We start from the raw sequence: 24,592 nt of genomic DNA on the forward strand, positions 1-24,592 counted from the left end.
AGAAGGACAGGCTGGATATCATGGAGACTGTGAATCTTATAAATGGCAGAGACACAACATTGCTTTTCTTTCCTGATTTTCAAGGCTGAACAAGCAAAAAAAGAAACACTGAAAATGTTAGAATAAAAGAATTCACTGGATCAGATATTCACCTAAAAAACTGCCAACCTCCATAGAGTGACTGACGTCCCATTTACACGCGTCATGCTGGTTAATGAAGGCTCAGAGGACGCACCATTCAGTTCACAGTTCTACAATAAATCCAACATCAAATCCCACCATCATGGATCGCTCTGTTCTTTGACATTATCCAAGGAAATCCACCAGGTTCCCAGGGTCTATGAGCTTCAGCACATGGAGCTAGAACTTCCCCGTGCTTCAAATGTTGTACCGTCCTTAACATGTTTGTATGAGCAGGGAGTCACTAGTAGACGATGCTGCTTTCTAATGTGAACTCACAGACCACGGATCTCATCTCACTTGTTCCACATCAGCCAATGTTTATGTACCTTTCTGCAGATCATGCAACATAATAAAAATGCAACGAACACGTAATGAAAGGCTTATGCTGAATAAACATACATGATCCATCCCAGCATCAGCAGTGCTTCTCCTTTCTTTGAAGCTCTTTAAAGATATACAAAATAAATTCATGCAAAGCTTCCCTTCAGATTAAGACATTGCAACAACTAGGACTTTATTCTGCTTACAGAAATGGCAACCTGTTGACTTATAAAGCCGACTCTTTTCTGTTAAAACTGCAGCGACAAGAAGAGAATGTGACTAAATTATAAGGAACAGCTGCCAGTCTCAGATAAAGATGGTGGCATGATTTGCAGGGGAGTGACCTGATTGGACACAAACACACATGTTCAGGCATTGTTCAGCGCAGGGATTAGCTTTAATGGTCTTAGCATGTCTCAGATTTAAAAAGAAGGGGGTAAATCCCTCATAAATAACTGGGTTTGTGCAAAGACAGGTGTACTTAGCTGCAAGCATGTCTGCAGAAATCTAACCACTCTCTGCTTCCACCAGTTTAAGGAGCTTTGTTATAAAAGCAACTCATTCTGTTAAAAATGATAGGAATAGTGATCATGCACAATAATGCACTGCTTTGATCAGAATTATACAATTGCATTGCAGAGATGGTTTAAAAGCTGCAGCTCATGCTGCTCCATAATGGGAAAGGCTGAGCAGATTAGCAGAGAGGGACACTGAGCAGGCCAGATGTGACATAAGAGCACTGAGAGAAACAGGAGGGAAAAGCTGAGAAAAGTGGGGTTTCCAGCCAGCTTTTAGCTCCGGTGGAGAAGGGTTGGACATGGTTTAGGGAAGGATGGAGGAAGGGGCATAGATTTCCACCCGCTCATTCACAGTAGGCTTGGCTAACCTCCTTCACTCCCTCTGATCCGTCAGTGTCTCTCCCAACTTTTCTCCACTTTCTTCTTCCCTGATTCTCCTCCTTTTCCTCTTCCTCCTGTTTAAGTTTGCTCCCCCAAGTCGTGGAGGATAAACTGCATCTTGTCGCAGCGCTCACTGACCACAGCGAATTAACTTGACAATGCCAAGGATCTGGGTTATCACTGTCTGCGTGGAAAACGGGCAGGCATCCTGCAGGCACTCCCACAAGGGGGCATTCCAGAGGGTCCCATTCAAGACCACCGAAGGCCATTAGTTATTATTGTGATCACATTAATTTAGAGTTGAAACGGGTTTTCCAACCCAAAAGGATCTGAAAGCAAAAAAGAAGCAGCTGCTGATAACCGTCATCAGGTAGGAAAGGAAGTGGTGATAAGAACTAAAAGCAGCCAAGGCCAACATGGCCGACTCCATGAACTCACGTCATCCTGAATGTCCAGGTCGCAGCCAGCTTTCAGAAGGATGCGCACAACCTCCAGGTGACCTTTGTGGGCAGCCAAGTGCAGGGGACCTCTGCCATACTGCGGACATAAAAACAGGCATAAGGAACATTTGACACTTTTAACATGGGAAGAGGGATTGAAAGGTTGACAAGAATGAATATATTTTCAGGATCATGTTGGTGTCTGGTGAGAAAGCTATAACCAGGAATTAGCTGAAATTTGGTTGAAGTAATGCATAATATTTATATGATGGAAAGGCTAACTTTTTCCTTCAGATAAGAATCAGGAAAGTTTAAGAAAAATTGAAAAAAACTGGGTGCAATTTCAATTAAATTAAATTAATTTCTATAGCGCCAATTCACATCATGTCATCTCAAGGAACTTTACAGTTCACCAGATCATCCAGTCAGATTTATTCAAAGTGTTGATTGCATCGACTCATGGACTCTTCAGCAATCCCTCACACTAAGCATGCACGAAGCGACAGTGGAGAGGAAAAACTCCCTTTGAACAGGAAGAAACCTCCAGCAGAACCAGGCTCAGTGTGAGCGGCCATCTGCTGAGGCTGACTGGGGTTCAAGGAGACAGAAGCAGACATAGAAAAAGAAGCATAGATACAAAAGAAAACTGTCATAGAGATAGAATGAAGCAGGATGATGAAATAGGGGTCCCTATGTTCTCCAGCAGTCTAAGCCTATAGCAGCATAACTATAGAGATAGCTCAGGATAACCTGAGCCACTCTAACTAGAAGCTTTATCAAAAAGGAAAGTTTTAAGCCTAGCCTTAAAAGTAGACAGGGTGTCTGCCTCACAGACTAAAACTGGTAGTTGGTTCCACAGGAGAGGAGCCTGATAACTAAAAGATCTGCCTCCCATTCTACATATTTATATCACCAATGAGATCAGATTTTGTCATTTGTTAAATAAAGATAACAGAAGAAAGGAACTGGATGGGATTTTTATTGCTGTTATGAGGCTATTTGAGCTAGGATAAAATGTCAAGATTACAAAGAGTATTTTTGCCATTTAGCTTATGCATGAAGTGTAGTGAACAGTTTGGGTATCTGGGTTGAGAATACTGGAGAAATGGTTCTGATGGATGTATAAAAAATTCCAAATGTACTCAATAAAACAAGAGTAAAAAATAAATAAAAAAAAGCAGGCATGATGCTATAAATAGGTAGGAAGTGTCAGAGTCTGTCATCGCCTGATTGCACAATCTAAGTCAATCTGCCATAAAGCATAATGGCCCACATCACTGAATCCACGGATAAAAGCAAACAAACCCCTAATCTGTGCTCTTAAAGAATGGGATAAAATCTGCACAGCTGTTCATCTGAGCCAAACACAGAACAGAAAGTGATGTGAGCATCCAGTCAGACTGGGGACAGCAACAAAAGAAAGTTCATAGGACAGGAACATTCATAGGTCCCTGCCCATGAAACCTCAACCGGATGCTGGGTCCTCTGTGGGGATCAGGGTTGGAAGAGACTGCTAGAATCAAATAGGCGGTTTTTGTCCAGGTTTTTTCCATTGTTTTTTCCAGCCGGAACAAATTTGTAAGGTCAAATTTATTGAAAAATTGTTGTTTCTTTAGGTGAACATTTTGCCTTCAGCAGACCCAAATCCAGTAATAACTCAGTATCAATAAAGCAGGGAGGTTTGGACATGGCGAGAAGTTTAAACACTGTTGTTACTTGCAGGTTTTGTGCCCATTAGTTATATAAATTCTTAATCTCGGTCATTGTGTGTATAGCCTGGTGGATATGGTGAGTTGGCTTTTCAATGGAACTGTCCCAGTTGTCCAGAATGTGATCTACTACCAGGACTTTCTTCTCCTTTCTTCCAGAAGAAACTCAACCATGGTGGGGATGTTCATTTGTTGTAACAATCTATGTTTTATTTTTTGATAATTTTTTTTAACAGTGTCCCTTTCTGGCAATGTGGCGATAAGAATAATTGTCTTGATGCCAAAAAGAGCCCAACAGATTTTACTTTCACAAGTGGAGCAGTACGGCTATCGCCATAGTGTTCTGCTTGATTTATGCATATAAATAGTTTAATTATAGTTCATGCAGGGAGTTTTACAGATTATATGCACACTGCGATGTAAGTAGAACAGGAAAGGAAAAATAGAAAAAAGGAGAAAATATGAAAGAAAGAGTAACGTTTATCCAAAGGAAAAATGCTCAACAGTGGTTGTGAAGAGCCAAAGACGTGCCCCTCGGAGCGGTGTCACCGCCATGGTCCAATCTATCCAGTTCCTGCTTCGGACCCGACCCCCCATCCCGCACCCGGACCAGACGACCCGCAGCACAAGCCCAACACAGGCCACCAAACCAGAACCTCCCTCCCCCCTAAATAATTCTCAGGCCCAGAGAAATTAAGCCCCGTCCTGTAAAGGAATCTAGGCCAATAGTTGAACATTTCTCCTGCTTGCATGTAGCCTAGCCTCCTCTCCTGTATGTACCTTTTTGGATTTTTATTCTTTTTCAGATTTTTTTGTCCTAACTGTTCCTGTTTATGCTACCTAATAGCTTTGCATCAGATACAGGCATTTCTTCACTAAATCTCTCATAAAGGTCACTTCTATTCCACTGTATAAACTCAAAGTTGTTTACTATGTGGAACATATTCAGTCAACAGTCTATAACATGAAAATTGGAAAACAAATGAATGAAATAATATCTGAAATGTTATCCTAAATTGAGATGAGATACCAGGAATAAGCTGAATATGAGGACTAAAAATATTGGAGGGGGATAATATTTATCCATCTATCCCAAGGGGTGCTGCTGTCTATCTCCAGCTGTCTACGTGCGAGAGGCGGGGTCCACCCTGGACAGGTCGCCAGTCCATCGCAGGGATAATATCCAGTCAATTCCAATTTCAGCTGAGTGGGAAAGATGACACCCTGTTGAGTAGGAGGAATTGAATAATGGCACACAGGAGCTCTGATAGATCCGCAGTACACATCCAAGCTTTTTTTCCCCCCTTTTCTACTAGAAGAAGAAATAAAAACTATCATAGAAGTCCTCAGTGCCTCATATCTGTGCTGTTAAAACAGCAGCAGAGCTGCTCATCCAGTGCAGCTTCTCTACAGTTTCCAATTTAGGAAAAGCATGACTGAATGTCTTCAGCGGGCTGAAGGAGAAGACGTGCTCTGGCCCCTCCTTACTGAAAAAAGATGAAAGCGTTTCATTTCCAATGAAAAACAGTTGGAAATATATTTCAAATTTATAAACCGACTAATATTTCTGCTAAAGAAAAGTTATAATTATTTAAAAACATTCTAAAAGTTGAATTTCTTATTTTCTTGCGATGTCTGTATGTTATTGAATTTCTAATGTTTCTGCTTGTATAAAGCTTAATTGCAGGCTTCATCTACCAACACAAGAACAAAGCAATAAACTCCAGGAATCATCTTGCAGAGTTGAGGTCTATGCTTTCCCTGGGTTCAGCACAGATCCATTTCCACCTCACTGGAATGAAGCAGGTCTACTAAAGCCCGACTAAACAGCAGGCCCCACGTCAGCAACCAGCTTCTGTCGACCTACACGCTTCACAATGGCTTAATCCAGAAAGGAAATGCTTTGAGAGCACAAAATCCCTAAAAGAGCTGCAGTTACTACAATTAAAAGGAAGAGCGTGTTTGTTTTTTGTAACATGACGTCCCGTGCCTCCATCAATGGTAAGCAGGTTATTACAGTGGAATCTGGAATGTCCGTTTTGGAGCTAAACTGAAACGATTTAAGTTAAATGTTTAGCCTGGTATGTACTAAATGGTTAAAAGGCACAGTCCTTTAATCCACCAGAGTTCCTCACCGTACATCACAGCATCACCTTCTGCTGCCTGGTTATTTATTTACATCTTAAGGATAGTGTTTGGCTTTTTCATATGGATTAAATGTTTATTTTAAATCATTATTATGAAGTTATTTTTTCTAATCAAAACTATTTGTGCATTGTAAGTGTGAATTTCAAGTTGCAGAGAGAGTTATATTATAAGCTTTGGAATCTGAGTTAAAAAAAAAAACAAAAACTCAGAAGTAATATTTTTTTGTACACCTTTTCAAATTTTAAGTACAAGTACACAAATTATTTTGTACATGTTACACATCGAAAATACCTTACATTCTCAGTTTTGCTCCAAATGGTCCAGAACTATTGTTGCAAAAGTGTTTGTGCAATGTAACTTTGGTTTTTTGTAATTGTATAATTTTTTATATGTGTCACATTACAAAATAAAGTTATACCTCTACTTTAATTCTTAAGTACACAAATGTTATTCTGTGTGTATTAAAGCTCAGCTATGTTTGGGGGTTGGACTGCTGGAGGACATTGGTGACCCTTTTTATCATTCTATCTCTATTTTCCAATTCTGCATCATTTGCATTATTTCAAACTTCAGGGTTTTTCTTCTTTTTCTTGTCACAGCAGCTTCATCTGGCCTTATTCTCTTAGCAGTCCTACCATCATGGAGGAAAGCATCAGCTCAACCGCCACTCTCAACGACTTCAATCACAGATGAAAGCTTTTACAGTGACTAACTGAATGTTCCTTTTCATCCTTTTTTAAATGAAAACCATCTCCAAGCTTGTCTGCTTCACTGTTTCTTTACCTGACAGAGCTGACTATGGAGTTTACAGTTACAATTTCTAACCTGCAAAACATTTTTTGGATTAGTGCTTCTTTCTTCCACTTCTATGTCTACTTTCTCTCCACTGTTACTATATGCATGCTTGGTGTGAGGGATTGCTGCAAGGCCAGCAACACAATGCAAAGAAGTATCCACTGTCACTACAAGCTCACCGATCCCGAGAGTCAATAATTGAAATATAATCAGCTGGTCTTCCTTGGATGGGAAATTGATTTTCTTGATTTGCCTTGAGTTGACATGTTGTAAATTGATGCTCTGTAAGAACGTTGTTGTTTCTGAGCTGTCACAGCATTCCTTTTCCTGGCCAGAGTAACGCTTATGAAACGTTCCCTTCTTTATCCGAGATTAAGCCATTATAATGTCCCTCTGCCAAAAAGCCTACCGTCAGCAGGTCAATGGAACCAATTTAAAATTGGTGAAGAATCTGATTATGACAGGAATGAATATTGTATAAAACACCACATTTAGCATCTCTCCTTATTCAGATGGCTGTTTGTATTGAAGTTAGTAAAACCTTTAGGAAGTTCACTAGTTTAACTAACATTAATAGCTCTTTCATACAAATAAATAACAACTAAATACTAATTCAGGAAAGAAATTCAATGATAAAAACACTAAATTGTAAAAATAAAAAAGAAAACGTTTTTTTCTTATTTTGAATAACAAACCAACTTTGTTTATTAATACTTTAAAACAACCACAGCTGACACAAAGTGCCCCACTAAGCTGCAAACTGCTAAATCAAATTTATTGATACCTTTACTCAGAATCTAATGAAGAACACTAGGGTATGGAGAGCCATTTCAGCCAAAATTAAATAAATAAATAAATGGGTGAAATAAATAAAAAATGAGTTAAAAACAAATCAAAAAATGAAGAAAATGAGTGAAATAAATAAAAAATGTGTTAAATAAATAATTTAGCTTTTTCATTAAACCAATTTTTAATTTATTTATTTTTCATATTATCAATTTCCCAATTTCTCTTTTTCATTTATCTATTTGTCATTTATCCCTTTATCCATTTACCCATTTTTCATTAATCTAATTTTCATTTAACCACTTTTCAATTTCCCTTTTTCATTAAGCCAATTTTTTTATTTATTTGTTTTTCAGATTATCTATTTCTCAATTTCTGTTTTATCTATTTTTCATTTATCTATTTTTCATTTGTCCATTTTCATTTATCCCTTTATTTATTTACCCATTTTTCATTAATCTATTTTTTAATTTAACCATTTTTCAATTTCCTTTTTCCATTAACCTGATTTTCTATTTCCCAGTTTCATTACTCAAATTCTCATATATCCCTTTTTTTACTTACCCATTTTCTTTTATCCATTTTTCATTTACCCATTTTTCACTAATCTCTTTATCTATTTACCCATTTTTCATTAATCTATCTTTTAATTTAACCACTGTTCAATTTCCTTTTTCCATTAACCTGATTTCCTATTTCCCGGTTTCATTAATCAATTTCTCATATATCCCTTTTTTATTTACCAATTTTTCTTTTATCTATTTTTCATTTACTATTTGTTTGAAAATTTTTTAATTTTCCCATTTTCCAATTTCCCTTATTCATTAAGTATTTCCTTATTTTTTAATTTATCACATTCTATTTTCCCCTCTTCGCTTCTGCTTTAATATGATAATGAGGGGCGGTGTCTTCAGGCTACAATGGCAGCCAATTGGTTGGTTAGATGCAACTGCAGCGCTCAGTTCCTGTGGACTTTCCCTCCGAAAAGCAGTCTAGAAATGGCGAATACAGAGGGTGCAGCACGTTCTGTATCAGTTCTTCTTAGGGAAGCTGCCGATCGAATTACAGAACATGCTGCACCCTCTGTATTCGCCATTTCTAGACTGCTTTTCGGAGGGAAAGTCCACAGGAACTGAGCGCTGCAGTTGCATCTAACCAACCAATAGGCTGCCATTGTAGCCTGAAGACACCGCCCCTCATTATCATATTAAAGCAGAAGCTAGATAAAGAGATTAATGAAAAATGGGTAAATGAAAAATAGATAAAAGAAAATGGGTAAGTAAAAAAAGGGATATATGAGAAACTGATTAATGAAACTGGGAAATAGAAAATCAGGTTAATGGAAAAAGGAAATTGAAAAATGGTTAAATTAAAAAATAGATTAATGAAAAATGGGTAAATAAATAAAGGGATAAATGAAAAATGGACAAATGAAAAATAGATAAATGAAAAATAGATAAAACAGAAATTGAGAAATAGATCATCTGAAAAACAAACAAAAAAATTGGCTTAATGAAAAAGGGAAATTGAAAAGTGGTTAAATGAAAATTAGATTAATGAAAAATGGATAAAGGGATAAATGACAAATAGATAAATGAAAAAGAGAAATTGGGAAATTGATAATATGAAAAATAAATAAATAAAAAATTGGTTTAATGAAAAAGCTAAATTATTTATTTAACAAATTTTTTATTCACTCATTTTTTTACTTTTTTTTTTACTCATTTTTTATTTATTTCACCCATTTATTTATTTATTTATTTAATTTTGGCTGAAATGGCTCTCCATACTAGGGATGTGGGAAAAAAATCAGTTTAGCAATATTTTATGATTTTTGGCCGCCCGATATAATATTGATCTTTCAGTTCTTAGTATCGATTTTAAAAAATACATTTTTTTTTGCCTAAAACAGTGAGTTAAATTGGGCTAGCTGTGCAGCGCCACAGATAGAGCCCCTTTGCTGTGGGGCGCAGCACCTTATTCGTAGTTGAAGCGCTCACAGTGGAAGACGTGGACTGACTCTAACCCCAAATAACATGGATACCAAAATAACTAAATGATCAATATCCTCTGATGCACATATACAACACTTGCTTTTTTATCCAAACACTTAATTTTGATAGTTGGTCAAAATATTGCCATATATAGAGCTCACACTGAGCCTAGCGCTACTGGAGGTTTCTTCCTGTTCAAAGGGAGTTTTTCCTCTCCACTCCGCTACAAGCATGCTTAGTGTGAGGGATTGCTGAAGAGTCAATGAGTCGATGCAATCAGCTGGTTTTCCTTAGATAGAAAACTTTGAATCAATCTGACTGGATTATCTGGTGAACTGGAAAGTGCCTTAAGATGACATGATGTGAATTGGAGCTATAGAAATAAACTGAATTGGATTATAGTGATATTGCAATATTGTGATAATATCACATTGTGACCCAAGTATCATGCCACGTATCGTATTGCAACACCAATTCCAATACTCATCCCTAAAAACACACACGAGTTACCTTTAAAGAAATTTGGAGAGAATCTGTCAATCAGGCATATTCAGTTTGAACAAAATGAAATCAAAGATGTAAAGTGTCCTGAATATGAAAGCAGTAATAACTACTACTGACAACACAGGGACACAGGTGGTTAACAGCCTTCATAAATAGGAACCAGTAGTAGTAATGTAATGTAGCTAACACGTTAGATGTGTGGCTAAGAGGTTTTTAGCAGACCTAAGCTGATGGGCAACCAGGAAAATAATGAAAAGCAATTGAAATGCTTCTGCATTCAGACTGACTGAAAGTCCCACCTTGGTGACGGCTACTTTGGCCCCTTTGTTGATGAGCTGCACCACATTGTCGGCTTGTCCCTTGTGTGAAGCTATGAGGAGGCGCTCAGAGAGTGCGAGGACCTCAGCTGCATCCTGCTGGCTCATGAAGCAGGACGAGTGATGAAGCCCTCTTTCAACACTTTGTTCCAGTTGCTAAGAAATGTTGGGATGGCCCATCCGTTCAATAATCCAATAACGACACAAGGTGAAAGACGGCCTAAGGGGCTGCAGGGAACGATGATTTCCTGCTGCTAGAAACCCCCCCTCGGCCTGGATTGTTCTCCATCGTACTGCTGTGATCTGGGAAAGGAAGAAAAATAAAAATCAGTGCGTGCCCCCTCAGCAGGGTATCTGAGAAGTGTGTGGACATTCAAAACCCATCTACAGTCATCATGGGATCATGAATATTAGAGCTCAGAATGTGTGCCCATAGTAGAGCTGGGAAAATAATTGCATTTGCTTTATAACCACTTTTTACAAAACCCAATTATCAAGTCTCCAAGGCACTCAACTATTGCCACATTCAACCAGAATTTTGTTTAGTACAGCTTTTCAGACAGTAAGTGAACATTTTCATTCCATAAAGTGCAGCAGTGATCAAATGTAAACACTGTGGGAGAAAAAACATGGTTCAAAAAAAGGTGGCAGTAAAACAATTAAAGTGGCTTTGCCGCTGGAACACACATCCATGCAGGCAGACGGAGCTGCAGCTGGAACACACATCCACGCAGGCAGACGGAGCTGCCGCTGGAACACTCATCCACGCAGGCAGACGGAGCAGCAGCTGGAACGCACATCCACGCAGGCAGACGGAGCAGCAGCTGGAACGCACATCCACGCAGGCAGACGGAGCTGCCGCTGGAACGCACATCCACGCAGGCAGACGGAGCAGCAGCTGGAACGCACATCCACGCAGGCAGACGGAGCTGCAGCTGGAACGCACATCCACGCAGGCAGACGGAGCTGCAGCTGGAACACACATCCACGCAGGCAGACGGAGCTGCAGCTGGAACACACATCCACGCAGGCAGACGGAGCTGCCGCTGGAACACACATCCACGCAGGCAGACGGAGCTGCCGCTGGAACACACATCCACGCAGGCAGACGGAGCTGCCGCTGGAACACTCATCCACGCAGGCAGACGGAGCTGCCGCTGGAACACTCATCCACGCAGGCAGACGGAGCTGCCGCTGGAACACACATCCACGCAGGCAGACGGAGCTGCCGCTGGAACACTCATCCACGCAGGCAGACGGAGCTGCCGCTGGAACACTCATCCACGCAGGCAGACGGAGCTGCCGCTGGAACACTCATCCACGCAGGCAGACGGAGCTGCCGCTGGAACACTCATCCACGCAGGCAGACGGAGCTGCCGCTGGAACACTCATCCACGCAGGCAGACGGAGCTGCCGCTGGAACACTCATCCACGCAGGCAGACGGAGCTGCCGCTGGAACACTCATCCACGCAGGCAGACGGAGCTGCCGCTGGAACACTCATCCACGCAGGCAGACGGAGCTGCCGCTGGAACACTCATCCACGCAGGCAGACGGAGCTGCCGCTGGAACACTCATCCACGCAGGCAGACGGAGCTGCCGCTGGAACACTCATCCACGCAGGCAGACGGAGCTGCCGCTGGAACACACATCCACGCAGGCAGACGGAGCTGCCGCTGGAACACACATCCACGCAGGCAGACGGAGCTGCCGCTGGAACACACATCCACGCAGGCAGACGGAGCTGCCGCTGGAACACACATCCACGCAGGCAGACGGAGCTGCCGCTGGAACACACATCCACGCAGGCAGACGGAGCTGCCGCTGGAACGCACATCCACGCAGGCAGACGGAGCTGCCGCTGGAACGCACATCCACGCAGGCAGACGGAGCTGCCGCTGGAACGCACATCCACGCAGGCAGACGGAGCAGCAGCTGGAACGCACATCCACGCAGGCAGACGGAGCTGCAGCTGGAACGCACATCCACGCAGGCAGACGGAGCTGCCGCTGGAACGCACATCCACGCAGGCAGACGGAGCTGCCGCTGGAACACACATCCACGCAGGCAGACGGAGCTGCCGCTGGAACACTCATCCACGCAGGCAGACGGAGCTGCCGCTGGAACACACATCCACGCAGGCAGACGGAGCTGCCGCTGGAACACTCATCCACGCAGGCAGACGGAGCTGCCGCTGGAACACTCATCCACGCAGGCAGACGGAGCTGCCGCTGGAACACTCATCCACGCAGGCAGACGGAGCTGCCGCTGGAACACTCATCCACGCAGGCAGACGGAGCTGCCGCTGGAACACTCATCCACGCAGGCAGACGGAGCTGCCGCTGGAACACTCATCCACGCAGGCAGACGGAGCTGCCGCTGGAACACTCATCCACGCAGGCAGACGGAGCTGCCGCTGGAACACTCATCCACGCAGGCAGACGGAGCTGCCGCTGGAACACTCATCCACGCAGGCAGACGGAGCTGCCGCTGGAACACTCATCCACGCAGGCAGACGGAGCTGCCGCTGGAACACTCATCCACGCAGGCAGACGGAGCTGCCGCTGGAACACTCATCCACGCAGGCAGACGGAGCTGCCGCTGGAACACACATCCACGCAGGCAGACGGAGCTGCCGCTGGAACACACATCCACGCAGGCAGACGGAGCTGCCGCTGGAACACACATCCACGCAGGCAGACGGAGCTGCCGCTGGAACACACATCCACGCAGGCAGACGGAGCTGCCGCTGGAACACACATCCACGCAGGCAGACGGAGCTGCCGCTGGAACACACATCCACGCAGGCAGACGGAGCTGCCGCTGGAACACACATCCACGCAGGCAGACGGAGCTGCCGCTGGAACACACATCCACGCAGGCAGACGGAGCTGCCGCTGGAACACACATCCACGCAGGCAGACGGAGCTGCCGCTGGAACACACATCCACGCAGGCAGACGGAGCTGCCGCTGGAACACACATCCACGCAGGCAGACGGAGCTGCCGCTGGAACACACATCCACGCAGGCAGACGGAGCTGCCGCTGGAACACACATCCACGCAGGCAGACGGAGCTGCCGCTGGAACACACATCCACGCAGGAGAACGGAGCTGCAGCTGGAACACACATCCACGCAGGCACACGGAGCTGCAGCTGGAACACACATCCACGCAGGCAGACAGAAGTGAGTATTTTTCCACACAACAGTAACAGTAAAGTCCTGCAGCAATGGACCCTGGAGGAGTGAGCCTTGCAGGAAAACAATGAAACTCCAGAGTAAGACATCTTCTTGTTTGTGGTTAGTTCAAAGGGAGACCAACATAAAATCGCAACAGCAACCTGAAAGCAAACTGGACTGGACTCACAACACTGAGGCTCTGGATAACAAAGGACAGAGCAGACTCTTTCTGCTGAGGAGACTGAGGTCTTTTGGATCATCAGCCATCTTCTATGGAGCTGTCTGTTGGAGCAGTGGCTTATCTGTAGCTGAGAGGAAGCAGCTGGATCAGCTGATCAGGAAGGCCAGCTCTGTGATTGGATGCCCTCTGGACTCAGTGCAGGAGGTGGGAAACAGACGGATCCTAACTAAATTAACATCTCTGTTAGACAATATCCCCCCCCCCATGCATGAAGCTGGTGCTGAACTGGAGAGCTCCTTCAGTGACAGACTGCTGCACCCTAGATGCACCAGGGAGCGTTATCACAGATCCTTCCTCCCTGAAGACTCTAGAACAGGGGTGTTCAAGTCCAGTCCTGAAGAGCTACCATCCTGTAACTTTAAGATGCATCTCTTCTCTAACACACCTGAATCTAAATGAGCCACTCATTTGATTTGGTGTGTTATAAATGGTTGCATCAAAAAGTTGCAGGATAGTAGCTCTCAAGGACTGGACTTGAGCACCCCTGCTCTAGAACCACCACTGTTCCCAACAACCTCAATAACTTGTTCCATTCATGCTCATTTTGCACAGTTTCTACATTAATCAGTTATATAACCTGCTGCTGTCATTCTGCACATCTCTGATGTTGCTGCTATTTTCAAACATCCATTACTGTAAAAATGTCCATAGATGGATATTGGTTATTTATTCTCCAGGTGCACAGTTTTAGATTGTTAGAACACTTTCATTGTGTCATGCACCATGATCGTGGTTTTGGACATAAGAACCAGTGTCCATGCTTCATCTTGACATGATGACCGGAGAAGGAAATACAGTTTTGGTGATTAAACAGCCATAAGACCTCTGCACAAAGCTCTATTTCACTAAAGGTTTAAACACTGATATAACATTAGTGTTCATGTGTTCCTCAGATGCTCGTTACATTTCCATTACCAAATATAACCAAGAGTCATTTAGTGGAATCCTGATGTCTATTCACTGCTAGCTATTTCAAAGAGGATAAAGAATAATTTAACTAAAGGTTTTTGGTTCTTGATTAAGCAAATCATTCAATAAAACATTATTTGGCCAAATAATGTTTTATTAAATAATAATGGCGCTACTCAGACTCGTCTATCCAGAAGCCAAACCAGTAGAAGAGGAACATGAAGCTCACTATAGTGAAACATGCTGCCTTGGCTATTTGGGCAATTTTATGCTGAAAGCCCTAAAAAGAAAAGGCAACGACGTATTTGGACAAAGACATGGCTGAGCAAACGTGGCTACTACGGTCTGTACCCCCACCATGATGCTGGGTTTACATCTGAGAAGAAGAAGAATCCTTGTTTGCCCACTGAGCGATTTGCCCAAAACCACCTTAAGACGGCCAACTGAAAATCAAACATGTTTGCACAATCGGGCTGAAAGTCGACCCGATCTGAAAATTCTCGCACGACTAAAGATTTGGCCCAAAAAGGGCACAAAAAAAAATCGTATCGTGTACGCCCGACTTAACTGCTTATCGGGGCCGCTTCCTGAGAAGTGAACCCGGTTGGTAAGCAGCTGCCTTCTGTAACTCTAAGCAACTTCTCTGATGTGAGTAGGATTAGAATTTCTACACTGAAAAAAAAAAAAATCTAAATCTAGATAAGTCATTTTTTCTTAAAATAAGTGCATTTGTTTTTGGATTGAGGAGGTAAAGGAGACATTTTGCCAATGGAACAAGACGATTTATGTTCAAAATAAGAAAACACAATGGCATTGTCTTATTTCAAGTGTATTTTATCTAAATATCTTATTTTAAGAGTAAAAACGCTCATTCCATTGGTAGATTATCTTATTTAGCCGCTCAAATTAAGGGTAAATATACTTAATTTAAGACATTTTTTACTGATTTTTAGATTGTTTTTTGCAGTGCATCAAATCTCGTGTCATGTCTCCTGGTTATTTGATAGATAAACATTATGAAGTATCATAAAGAGTTTGTCCAGAGTGATGAGAAAAAGAACCAGAGAGAGAAAGCTTCAAGGTGGAAACACAGAGCTTTCCTTTAACAAAATAAATAGATAGAATGTCTTATTTCCTTGTTATTAAAGAGGGAGGAGAAAAGAAATGCCTGCTGCTTAAGGTTGCCTTAAGACTCAAATCTCAGACTTGATCTGGCAGATTACTCCATTTATTTACCGTAAACTTACTTCAGTTAATGGGGTTTATTCACATGGGCAATGTGCCTCCAGCAGAATGTAAATAAATCTAAATCTATTCCTAAATCCACAACTTAACTCTGTTTACACCATGAATACCGTTCATTCCAGAAAGCAGGAATGAAATCATTTTCTGGGCTCTTAGATTACACTTTTAAATGTGCTTCATAATTGGCTTAGCACACAGAAATTACTTAAGTTCTTTTTTATATTGAAAATAAAATAAAGTTCTGATATAAAGTACTTTGAATATTTTTGTTGTTGATTTTATATAAGCAGGTAGGTGAGGGCTAAGTATTACTTTTAGTTGATTAAAAGAGAATGTAATAAAAATCTGAAAGCTGTTTTAATAACATATTTAATCAACATCAGAATCATACTCATTAAATTAATAATTATTTAGACAGAGTATAATATGAAACGTGTCCATTTGGTATCAATGGTAAATTTGTGTTAAATTAGATTTAATTAGTTAGTTTAAAGGTATTGAAACTGTAAGTGAAGTGGGATGATGACATCATGTATGTCTGCTAATTGGGTTCTATTTGGACATTATTTTCAATTCATTTGGTGTTTAGGAATAACATTGGGCGTAGGATAAAGAGGTTATATAACACAGAAAGCATCTTTTTTTTATTATTTCATAATACTGATCAATCCTGATAATAACTGAGTGAAAACAGACGCTTCCTGCTTGTCCTGACAGGAGCGCAGGAGAAGTTAAAGGCCTCTTACGTGGTTTTTGTACTAATAGCTTTTTCTTATAATGCGTTCAAACTGAACTCCAATGAAATGAAACAAGTGATTTATGTGCCATCCCTGTGTAGAGGCGCGTTCAGGAGCAAAGAAAGCGAAACAAAGAGAAGGACGTGCTTCAAGCAGCCAGAGGCGGTAGGCTGAACGATCCTTTTTAAATGGTAGCAAAGTGAAAACACAGCTCAGAGAAAGCTGTTTACATTCAAGATGGAATAAAACAATTATAGCTACAGTTTGCATTAGAGATGTATTATGCAACAAGTTACTATCAAGACAAGTGAGGGAAGGACTTTATGTGCAGAAGAGACGTGAGGAAACTGAGCTGCAGACAAAACATTAAACCCCTGATGAAGAAGACAACACAAACATATTTTTAACCCATCTCTCCCAAAAAAGAAGAAATAAGAGGTGCCTTTAAAAATGGGACAATATTTTTTTTTCAGACTTTATTACATCACTGATAGATGATAAATGGTGCGGCACCTTACTGTCCCATCATTTTTGGCTTCTGGGATACAGGCGCCCTACAAAAACATCATGTAAGACGATAACCTGAGTCTGGATCAAAGGAAGAGGGGACATTTCCACTGCAGAGACTCTCCTCCTATTCCTGGAGATTATGACAGGCATGCAGAGAGAAACATGCTGTTCATCCTTAGTGTTCTATGGAGCCAAAAAAATAGAGAAAAGGTTTTATTTCATGGGACGTGGTCACTGACCTGCTGTCTCCACCCGCAGAGGTTACTTTCCTTAGATGCCTTTGGCATCCAAAACGGTTCAGTTTTCAATAAATCTGAGAAACAAACTGTTTGGCACCGGGTTCACAAATGAGGAAATATTAGGTTGTTGTTTGGTGCTGGTCTAAGCATGCTCAAAGCTTTCATTCTGAAGCGGGATGTGGTATGATGACTTCATTCTAGTCATTTTTCAACTTTATTCTCATAACTTTATTACTTTTTCACATAAATTTACTACTTTAATATCATAATGCTACGTTTTTTTTTCTTTTAATATTACAACTTTTTTCTCGTAATGTTGCAACGTTTTCCTCATAATGCTGCAACTTTATTCTCACAATGTTATGACTTTATTCTCACAATGTTATGACTTTATTCTCACAATGTTATGACTTTATTCTCACAATGTTATGACTTTATTCTCACAATGTTATGACTTTATTCTCACAATGTTATGACTTTATTCTAGTATTTTTTTAAATCTCTAGTCTGGCCCTATTATTCCGTCATATTAGTACTGCCCTATATGGGTTAATATACAAAATAAACAAAGAATAAGCCATTTCTTCTTAAAAAAAAGTTAATTTGTTCTTGGATTTAGGAGGTGAGACACTTTGCAAAAGGAACAAGACAATTTACATTTTAAATAGGAAAATAAAAACAACTGCATTGTTTCATTTCAAGAGTGTTCTATCTTATTTTAAGAGTAAAAATGCTCAATCAATGGACCTGCTCCATCTACCTGCTCAAATTAAGGGTAAATAACTTATTTCAAGAGGTTTCTGCTTATTTCCAGATTGTGTTGGCAGAGCAGAAAAGCAGGAAAATAAAACTGACATGAGCTTAGCAGCATAAAGGGAATAGATGTGATGGCCCTTACACTTCAGCCCACTGAGGCATAAAGCTCCAACAGGACACTGTCCCAAGGCTGCCAGGGGTCACTTGTTTGTACGAAATGCGTTCTTATGCACCATGGTTACACTTGAATGTCCCCTAGATCAGCTAAAAACTGAATGCGACTATAAAGGAGGGGATTGTATGGCTGACAGCATTCTACAAAACTCTGCAGAGAATCCTCTCAGTCATACATGCTCACAAAGCCGGCGCAGCAGGGTCACAGAGGCTCCTTGGCTTGCAGCTAGGCAACAGTCTTTTGTGAAAACCTTCTGGAAGTCTGAGCTCAGTTCAAAATAAAAAGCTCTCCCTGTTCACATGGCTGAGGGAGCAGGCTTTGGTGAATACTTATTTACCCTGTTTTCCCTTAAAGAATAAAAATCTTTGCAACTATATACAGAAATTCTTTCCTTTCCCTTTCCCCTAACTGAGTTCAATTTTAAGATAAGAATCTTTATTTTTTGAAGCAGAGTCTCTAATAAAAGATACACTTTTTCTCAAGTAAATCTACCTTGCTTATTTCTGACCCTTCTAAGGGGTCAGATTGGGGTCAACAGCTTAGCTCCTTACATTTAGCTCGTTAAAATGCACACAGCTCTTCACGGATGTGCATTCCTTGCAGCCTTTACATCATGCCCTGCAGATATCAGCCACTCCCGATATTCTCAAACACTGCTTGTTTTGACTCCACTTTTTCCTCACCTGCAGAAAAAAACTCTGGTATTTCTCAAGCAAAAGGCAAAGCAACTGATCTAACTCATTGATCATCAAAGTTAGGGTCATGACCTCAGTAAGGATCAACCAGTCTGTTGCCTTAGATCCTCTAAAGAAATAAACTAAATGTTAAACGTTCATCTTAGGGTGTTTAACAATAAATAAGTGTATCTTAAAAGCGAATAAAACCAATGTGGCTGTTGATGCTGTTTGTTACAGCATTACATTAAAGAGGCATTACAGAGCTTTCTAATGATGCTGCCACCTGTGGCCAAAACAGAGAACTGCAGCACTCCTCTGCTCTCTTAGCTCACGCACATACTTGCCTGTTTTTTTTTTCCATCTTATGTGGAGTTGCCATTGGTGTCCGAGTTGAGCTAAATGCCAGTTTCTTCTGAGACTCCATAAAATCCATCTTCAATATAACTCATCGATTGTTTGTGAGATTGGACCCCTTCAATAGGGACGTGTTTGATGTCACATCCACACAACAGCAACTTCAGACCCGAGTTAATTCAGGAAAATAGACAACAGGCTTATAGATGCATCAGCAATGAACTACTGAGGCATCAGTCTGATCAAACAATGGTTTAGTCATAAAGGGTAAAATGATAAGGCTATTTTACAAACATTTTTCAGTAAAAGTTTAATAGATAATGTTTCTTTAAATTATTTTGTAGAAGTGTTTTATACCTAACTAATAGTTTGGGTCATGGGCCGACTCTGCTACCATTCTGAAGGTCAGAGCGTAAAAACTTTGGGATCAAATTCACTCTATGAGGTGGATAGAGGGCTTGAAAGGGGAGATGATCGCTGTGCATTCAGCTCAGACATAATAATGCTGGAAGTCCTGAAGTTGGCAAACATGACTACTGAAGCCAGAACAACAAGCAAACCTTGTTATCTTCAAGACTAAGACAAAGGCCTTAGTGACACTGGAAAAACAATCTAGAAATACGTAAATCTACTTAAATTAAGTGTATTTAGCCTTAATCTGAGCAGTAAATAAGATGATCTGCCAATGGAATGAGTATTTATACTCTTAGAATAAGATCATTAGATAATATGCGCTTGAAATGACACAATGCAGCTGTGTTTTCTTAATTTAAATGGTCTTGTTCCATTGGCAAAATGTCTCACCTACCTCCTTAATCCAAGAGCAAATGCATTTCATTTAAGAAAAACATATTTATTTAGATTTCAGGTTTGTGCAGTGTAAAGGGAACTTTCTCTTTGAGGCAAGATAGACAAGAAAAAAACAAGTTGCAAAGCAGGGCTACATGCTAAGCTAACACTACAACACTGGAGATGTGTTTAAAAGCAAACAGCTCTGCGTTCTGCTGCAGTAAAACTTAATGCAGGAACACGTTAATCAGCTGACGGCTTAATCAGATAGAAAGCAATGAAACAAACTGTGTGCCTGTCAACTCCTGATCATTAGCCTCTCCTTTGCAGGGAGGCTAATGTGGCTGATAAAAACTCAGATTATGTTGGAGTGGTCCAGTATGCTTCCTGGTAACGGTATAATTCAGTTAATCCAGTTTATTTCTATAGCGCCAATTCACAACACATGTCATCTCAAGGCACTTTCCAGTTCACCAGATTATCCAGTCAGATTGATTAAAAGTTTTCTATCTAAGGAAAACCAGCTGATTGCATCGACTCATTGACTCTTCAGCAATCCCTCACACTGCTTGGTGTGGTATAGTTTGAATTTTTAGTATGATAAAACCTAAGATTACAGTTTGTGCATTTTTTATGTAAACTTATAAAAAAAAGAGACTTTTTTTTTCTCCATTCTACAAAATCTAAATCCTGTCACATTAAAATAATGTCTTAATCTATAATAAGAAAATCAGAAATAAGATTCCATGGGAATCTTTAATTAATAAAGTAATGTTTGTAATTAATAACTGTAATTCTTTTAGGGGCCCAGTGAACACTTTGAATTAGGGATTTCTACACCATAAGCTCACTGTAAAGAGGCTATCCCATTAAATTGAAACATCCTGGGATTTATTAGGACTTTCGTATACACAGAATGGATACGAAACTAAAGTTTGTTTAGTACAGCTCTAATGACATTTCTATTTCTTAAAGTGCAGCAGTGATCAAAGGTAAACAATATGGGAGAAAAAACATGGTGCAAAAGAACATATTGATATGGAAGTTCAGAGTATTAAATTTATATGATGCAATCCTGCTTATAAACAGATTATATATTATTTCTTTGTTTTATTATTTTATTATTTCTGTGTTTTATACTTTCTTTTGGTCCATTGGTAAATTAAGTGTAGGCAGTTTCAGTATTTACAGTACAAAATCCAGGGATGTCTGATGTTGTGCACAATGAGGAAACAGGAAGTAATTTGTCTCTCAACGATGTAGAAAGGAACATTTCAAGATCTAACGTGGAAAAGTAAAAAAAAAAAGTGTGGATCAAACAAAGAAGCAGTCATTTGGATGGATGTGGAAGTTCTGCCAGAAGATGGCGATGGTGAACACCTTTAATGTCAGTTGATCACTCCTGATGGAGAAATTATTTTCAAGCTCAAAATTACTGAGCTTTATTTTTATTAGGACATAAATGTTTTTTTGGTGCCGTTTTAATAACCGTCTCCAGTTTCAAACACAAAATACTATCATAGCTTTTAAGTCTGCATCAGTTTCAATGAAATGCGAATTTCTCACAAACCTGAAGTCAGTTTAGAAAACTATATATTAAAAAACAAACTGTGTATTAGAGCCAAAGAGCCTGAAGTGCAAAGAAGCAGAAGATTAATTAGAGTTTTAGACTTAGACTGATTTTATTTTGTCATCTTATACACATAAGTGTAAACAGAGATTTCTTTAAGTACAGCTCTCTAGACTATTTCAGTTTTTAAAGTGCAGCCTTAATAAGGTAAGCAGCAGTGATAAAAACATTGGGATGAAAAACAGTTAAGTAAACATGTGACTGTATAGTTACAGTTCTAACATTATTATTATTTTTTATATAACTCATTTTACATAACATTCTGCAGTCTAATAGCAGTGATGAAGAAATTGTTCTGGAATCTGCTGGACCTGCATCTTATATCTTATCTCTGCATTTTATGCTAAACAAAATAGTTTGAAATAATATTTAGATTTACAGTATTTTTCTGGCATTAAAGAGCTGTACAGGTAAGTATTGAATCTGCATATCCAGCATTTGTTTAGGAAATCAACCTTTGAAATGAAAGAAAAAGCTTCTATCAGCTGCACTTTTCAGTAAAAGAACAGGAACCTGACTGGCAGCCGTCACAACCTCCTTATCCGGCTCTGAGGAAGCATCCATATTGAATTTTCATTTATAATAACCTGTTTATCCAAATATATACATTCATTAAAGTTACTTTGCCTAATTTAATATAGAAAACATCATAGATCAGGCAAAATACACTTTAATTTATATTCAGCAGTAATTCTCACTGGGGCTGAAACAATTAATCAGATTAATCGATTATTGAAATAATCATCAACTAATTTAGTAATCAACGAATCGTTAACTAGAGTATAGAGACTCTAAAACAGAAAAAAAATGTTTTTGTCAGTCAACCTGCTCTATCCAGAAATCCTCAAGGGAAAAAGTTTCGTTTAACCTGGTTTAATTACGTAACGAGTCTTCTTTAACGAACCTTAAACTATCCAAATATTTATCAAAAATAATAATCGACAGATTAATCAATTTGCAAAATAATGGTTAGTTGCAGCCCTAATTCTCACTACATTAGTTAGCGTTCTGTAAAAATGATATTTGAAATCTCTGTTGCCAGAAGTCCAAACAGGTTATCACTGTTACTGCAGGTTTAAAGTCAAGTTTTATTTTTGCATCCTGTTGTAAACTTTAGATTCTCCCAATGCTGCCAATCTCTGTCTAACTGTGTCGATTAGCATTCATGCAGAGAGGATCTTAAACATGCAAACCCATGAACATGTTTTACAGTGAACTGGCCTCTCCTGATCTGGACAGACAGAATAACGCTAATATGACTTTGCTCCAAGGGATCAGGTGTTAATGTAGGATTCATGCAGACACTGAAGCTGCCCATCCTTCCTCCCCTCCAGCTGGAGGAGCCTGGTGTCAGCTGTGGAGCCCAGGGTCCTGATGCCCCTCACCCCCAAATCAACACTATGCACAAAGTTTATCCACTAATTTATAATCAGAACTGCTGAAGAGGCTTTTTCTAAGGAAAATGAGCAGATTGAACCAATCTGACTGGATGATCTGGTTAAATTATCTCTTAAAGTGTTTGAGATCACATGTGTGGAGAATTAGGGCTTTAGAAATAAACTGAATTGAACTGAGTGTTGGGTTGCTGTCCACGCCACCCGTTTTCTGAGGCCTCAGTCTGAGGTTTGAATCCATGCCTGTGATTCTTTGCTTTACCCTCGCAATCCCTTTTACTTTCAGAAAAAAAAAAAACTTTTAAAAAAGTAACAAAATACACATGCAACAAAAATAAAAATGGACAATCTAAGTAGTTATACTTAAATAAGGTCAGAGCTTTTCCCTGCCTGATAAATATAACAGTCAGCTTGGGTGTGAGATGGGGGCCCTGCTCCCAGGGGACACACAGATGGACAGATGGAGGCATCCTGCTGCTGCCTGGATTCATCTCATACAGTCATTAATTAACAGCCTTCACCATTATTAAATATTAACTGCACAACTTTAGACATCTAAATGTCAAAGATTGTTTCATAAATCTGTCAGCTAATCTGTGTAAATGATCATCTAACATTAAAAGAAGGATTTAAACAGAGAAGGGCAGTTATTCTAAAGAAAAACTGATTCAAAGTTAAATTGTATCTCTTTGTGATCGAGGCTATTCTGACAGACCGACCCTCAGAGGTGAATGTATCAGGTCCAGGTGCGGATCAGGGCTTCCTATAGTTTCCACATCATAATAACTCATCGCTTTCTCCCTAAAGGCGGATTTTAAGGCCGTAATGTGAGCTGAGGCGCTTTTAAAACACGGCGGCTTTCTTCACACAGACAGACTGTTTCACTTTCCCTGAACTGGAGCCAAACAACCAGGGGCCACAGAGCAGGGGCCCCTCTGATTACCTCACAAACAGAAAACACATTCCTAGGCTGCTCCGCTGAAACTGGAGGTAAACAACAGTTTCTTTCTTCAGCTGGAGAAACATGAAGGAGCAAAAGCAGAGGAAAGCAACCTACCAGAGGGGAAAGGAGGTCCAGGTCCCAGCAGAGCTGCAGGAGGAACTGCTCCTGCTGCAGGAGGAGAAAACAAGTCTGTCCACGACTCTCCCACTGCCCCTCATCTACTCCCACTGCCTCCCTCCCCCTTTTCTAGGTCTCTCCCCTGCCTCTCCCTCCCCCTGTTTATATTCCTTCCTCACCCTTTCTATGTTCCTCCCCCTGTCCCTGTATGGCAGGCCGTTTATGCATTTATTAGCTTGACTGATTCTATATTTCAGATTATAAAATGCATTTCTTCCTAGTCAAAATTAAAATTGTACATATCTAAAATAACATTCTTCCTATCTAAAATAAAAATTTCACATATCTGAACTGAACTTTTACTTGTACAAATGACGTCACATCTCTTATTCATGTGTTGGGCTTTTATCTCCAGATATCTAAAATAACATCCTTCCTATCTAAAACTGAATTCTGACGAAGATGAATTCTACAAGAGATCTGAAAATTAATTACTGAGATCTACTCAAAATAACAATATCAGATATGAAAAATTAATATAACATGCCAGATATCCACAAATCAAAATTTTTATGGTAAAAATACATTTCTGCTAGTAGA

General features: G+C 40.3%; 1 protein-coding gene across 2 annotated transcripts in view; it reads right to left on the bottom strand.

The window, feature by feature from the left end:
• Window positions 1-24,120, bottom strand: part of ankrd6b (ankyrin repeat domain 6b) — a 60,490-nt gene extending 36,370 nt beyond the window's left edge. Inside the window, exons 1-3 of one of the 2 annotated variants that reach the window (XM_038289215.1) lie at window positions 23,990-24,120; window positions 10,079-10,399; window positions 1,842-1,940 (exon numbers count right to left, since the gene is read on the bottom strand). In XM_038289215.1, the coding sequence (XP_038145143.1) occupies window positions 1,842-1,940; window positions 10,079-10,204 (225 nt within the window). In that variant the 5' untranslated portion in view covers window positions 10,205-10,399; window positions 23,990-24,120. Of the gene's footprint in view, window positions 1-1,390; window positions 1,733-1,841; window positions 1,941-10,078; window positions 10,400-23,989 lie in introns of those variants that run through there. The other variant, XM_038289214.1, reaches the window with a different exon arrangement.
• Window positions 24,121-24,592: the final 472 nt, after the last annotated feature.

This window comes from Cyprinodon tularosa, unplaced genomic scaffold (assembly GCF_016077235.1).
Source record: "Cyprinodon tularosa strain WSP-4 unplaced genomic scaffold, ASM1607723v1 ctg266, whole genome shotgun sequence".
Lineage (NCBI taxonomy): Eukaryota > Metazoa > Chordata > Actinopteri > Cyprinodontiformes > Cyprinodontidae > Cyprinodon > Cyprinodon tularosa.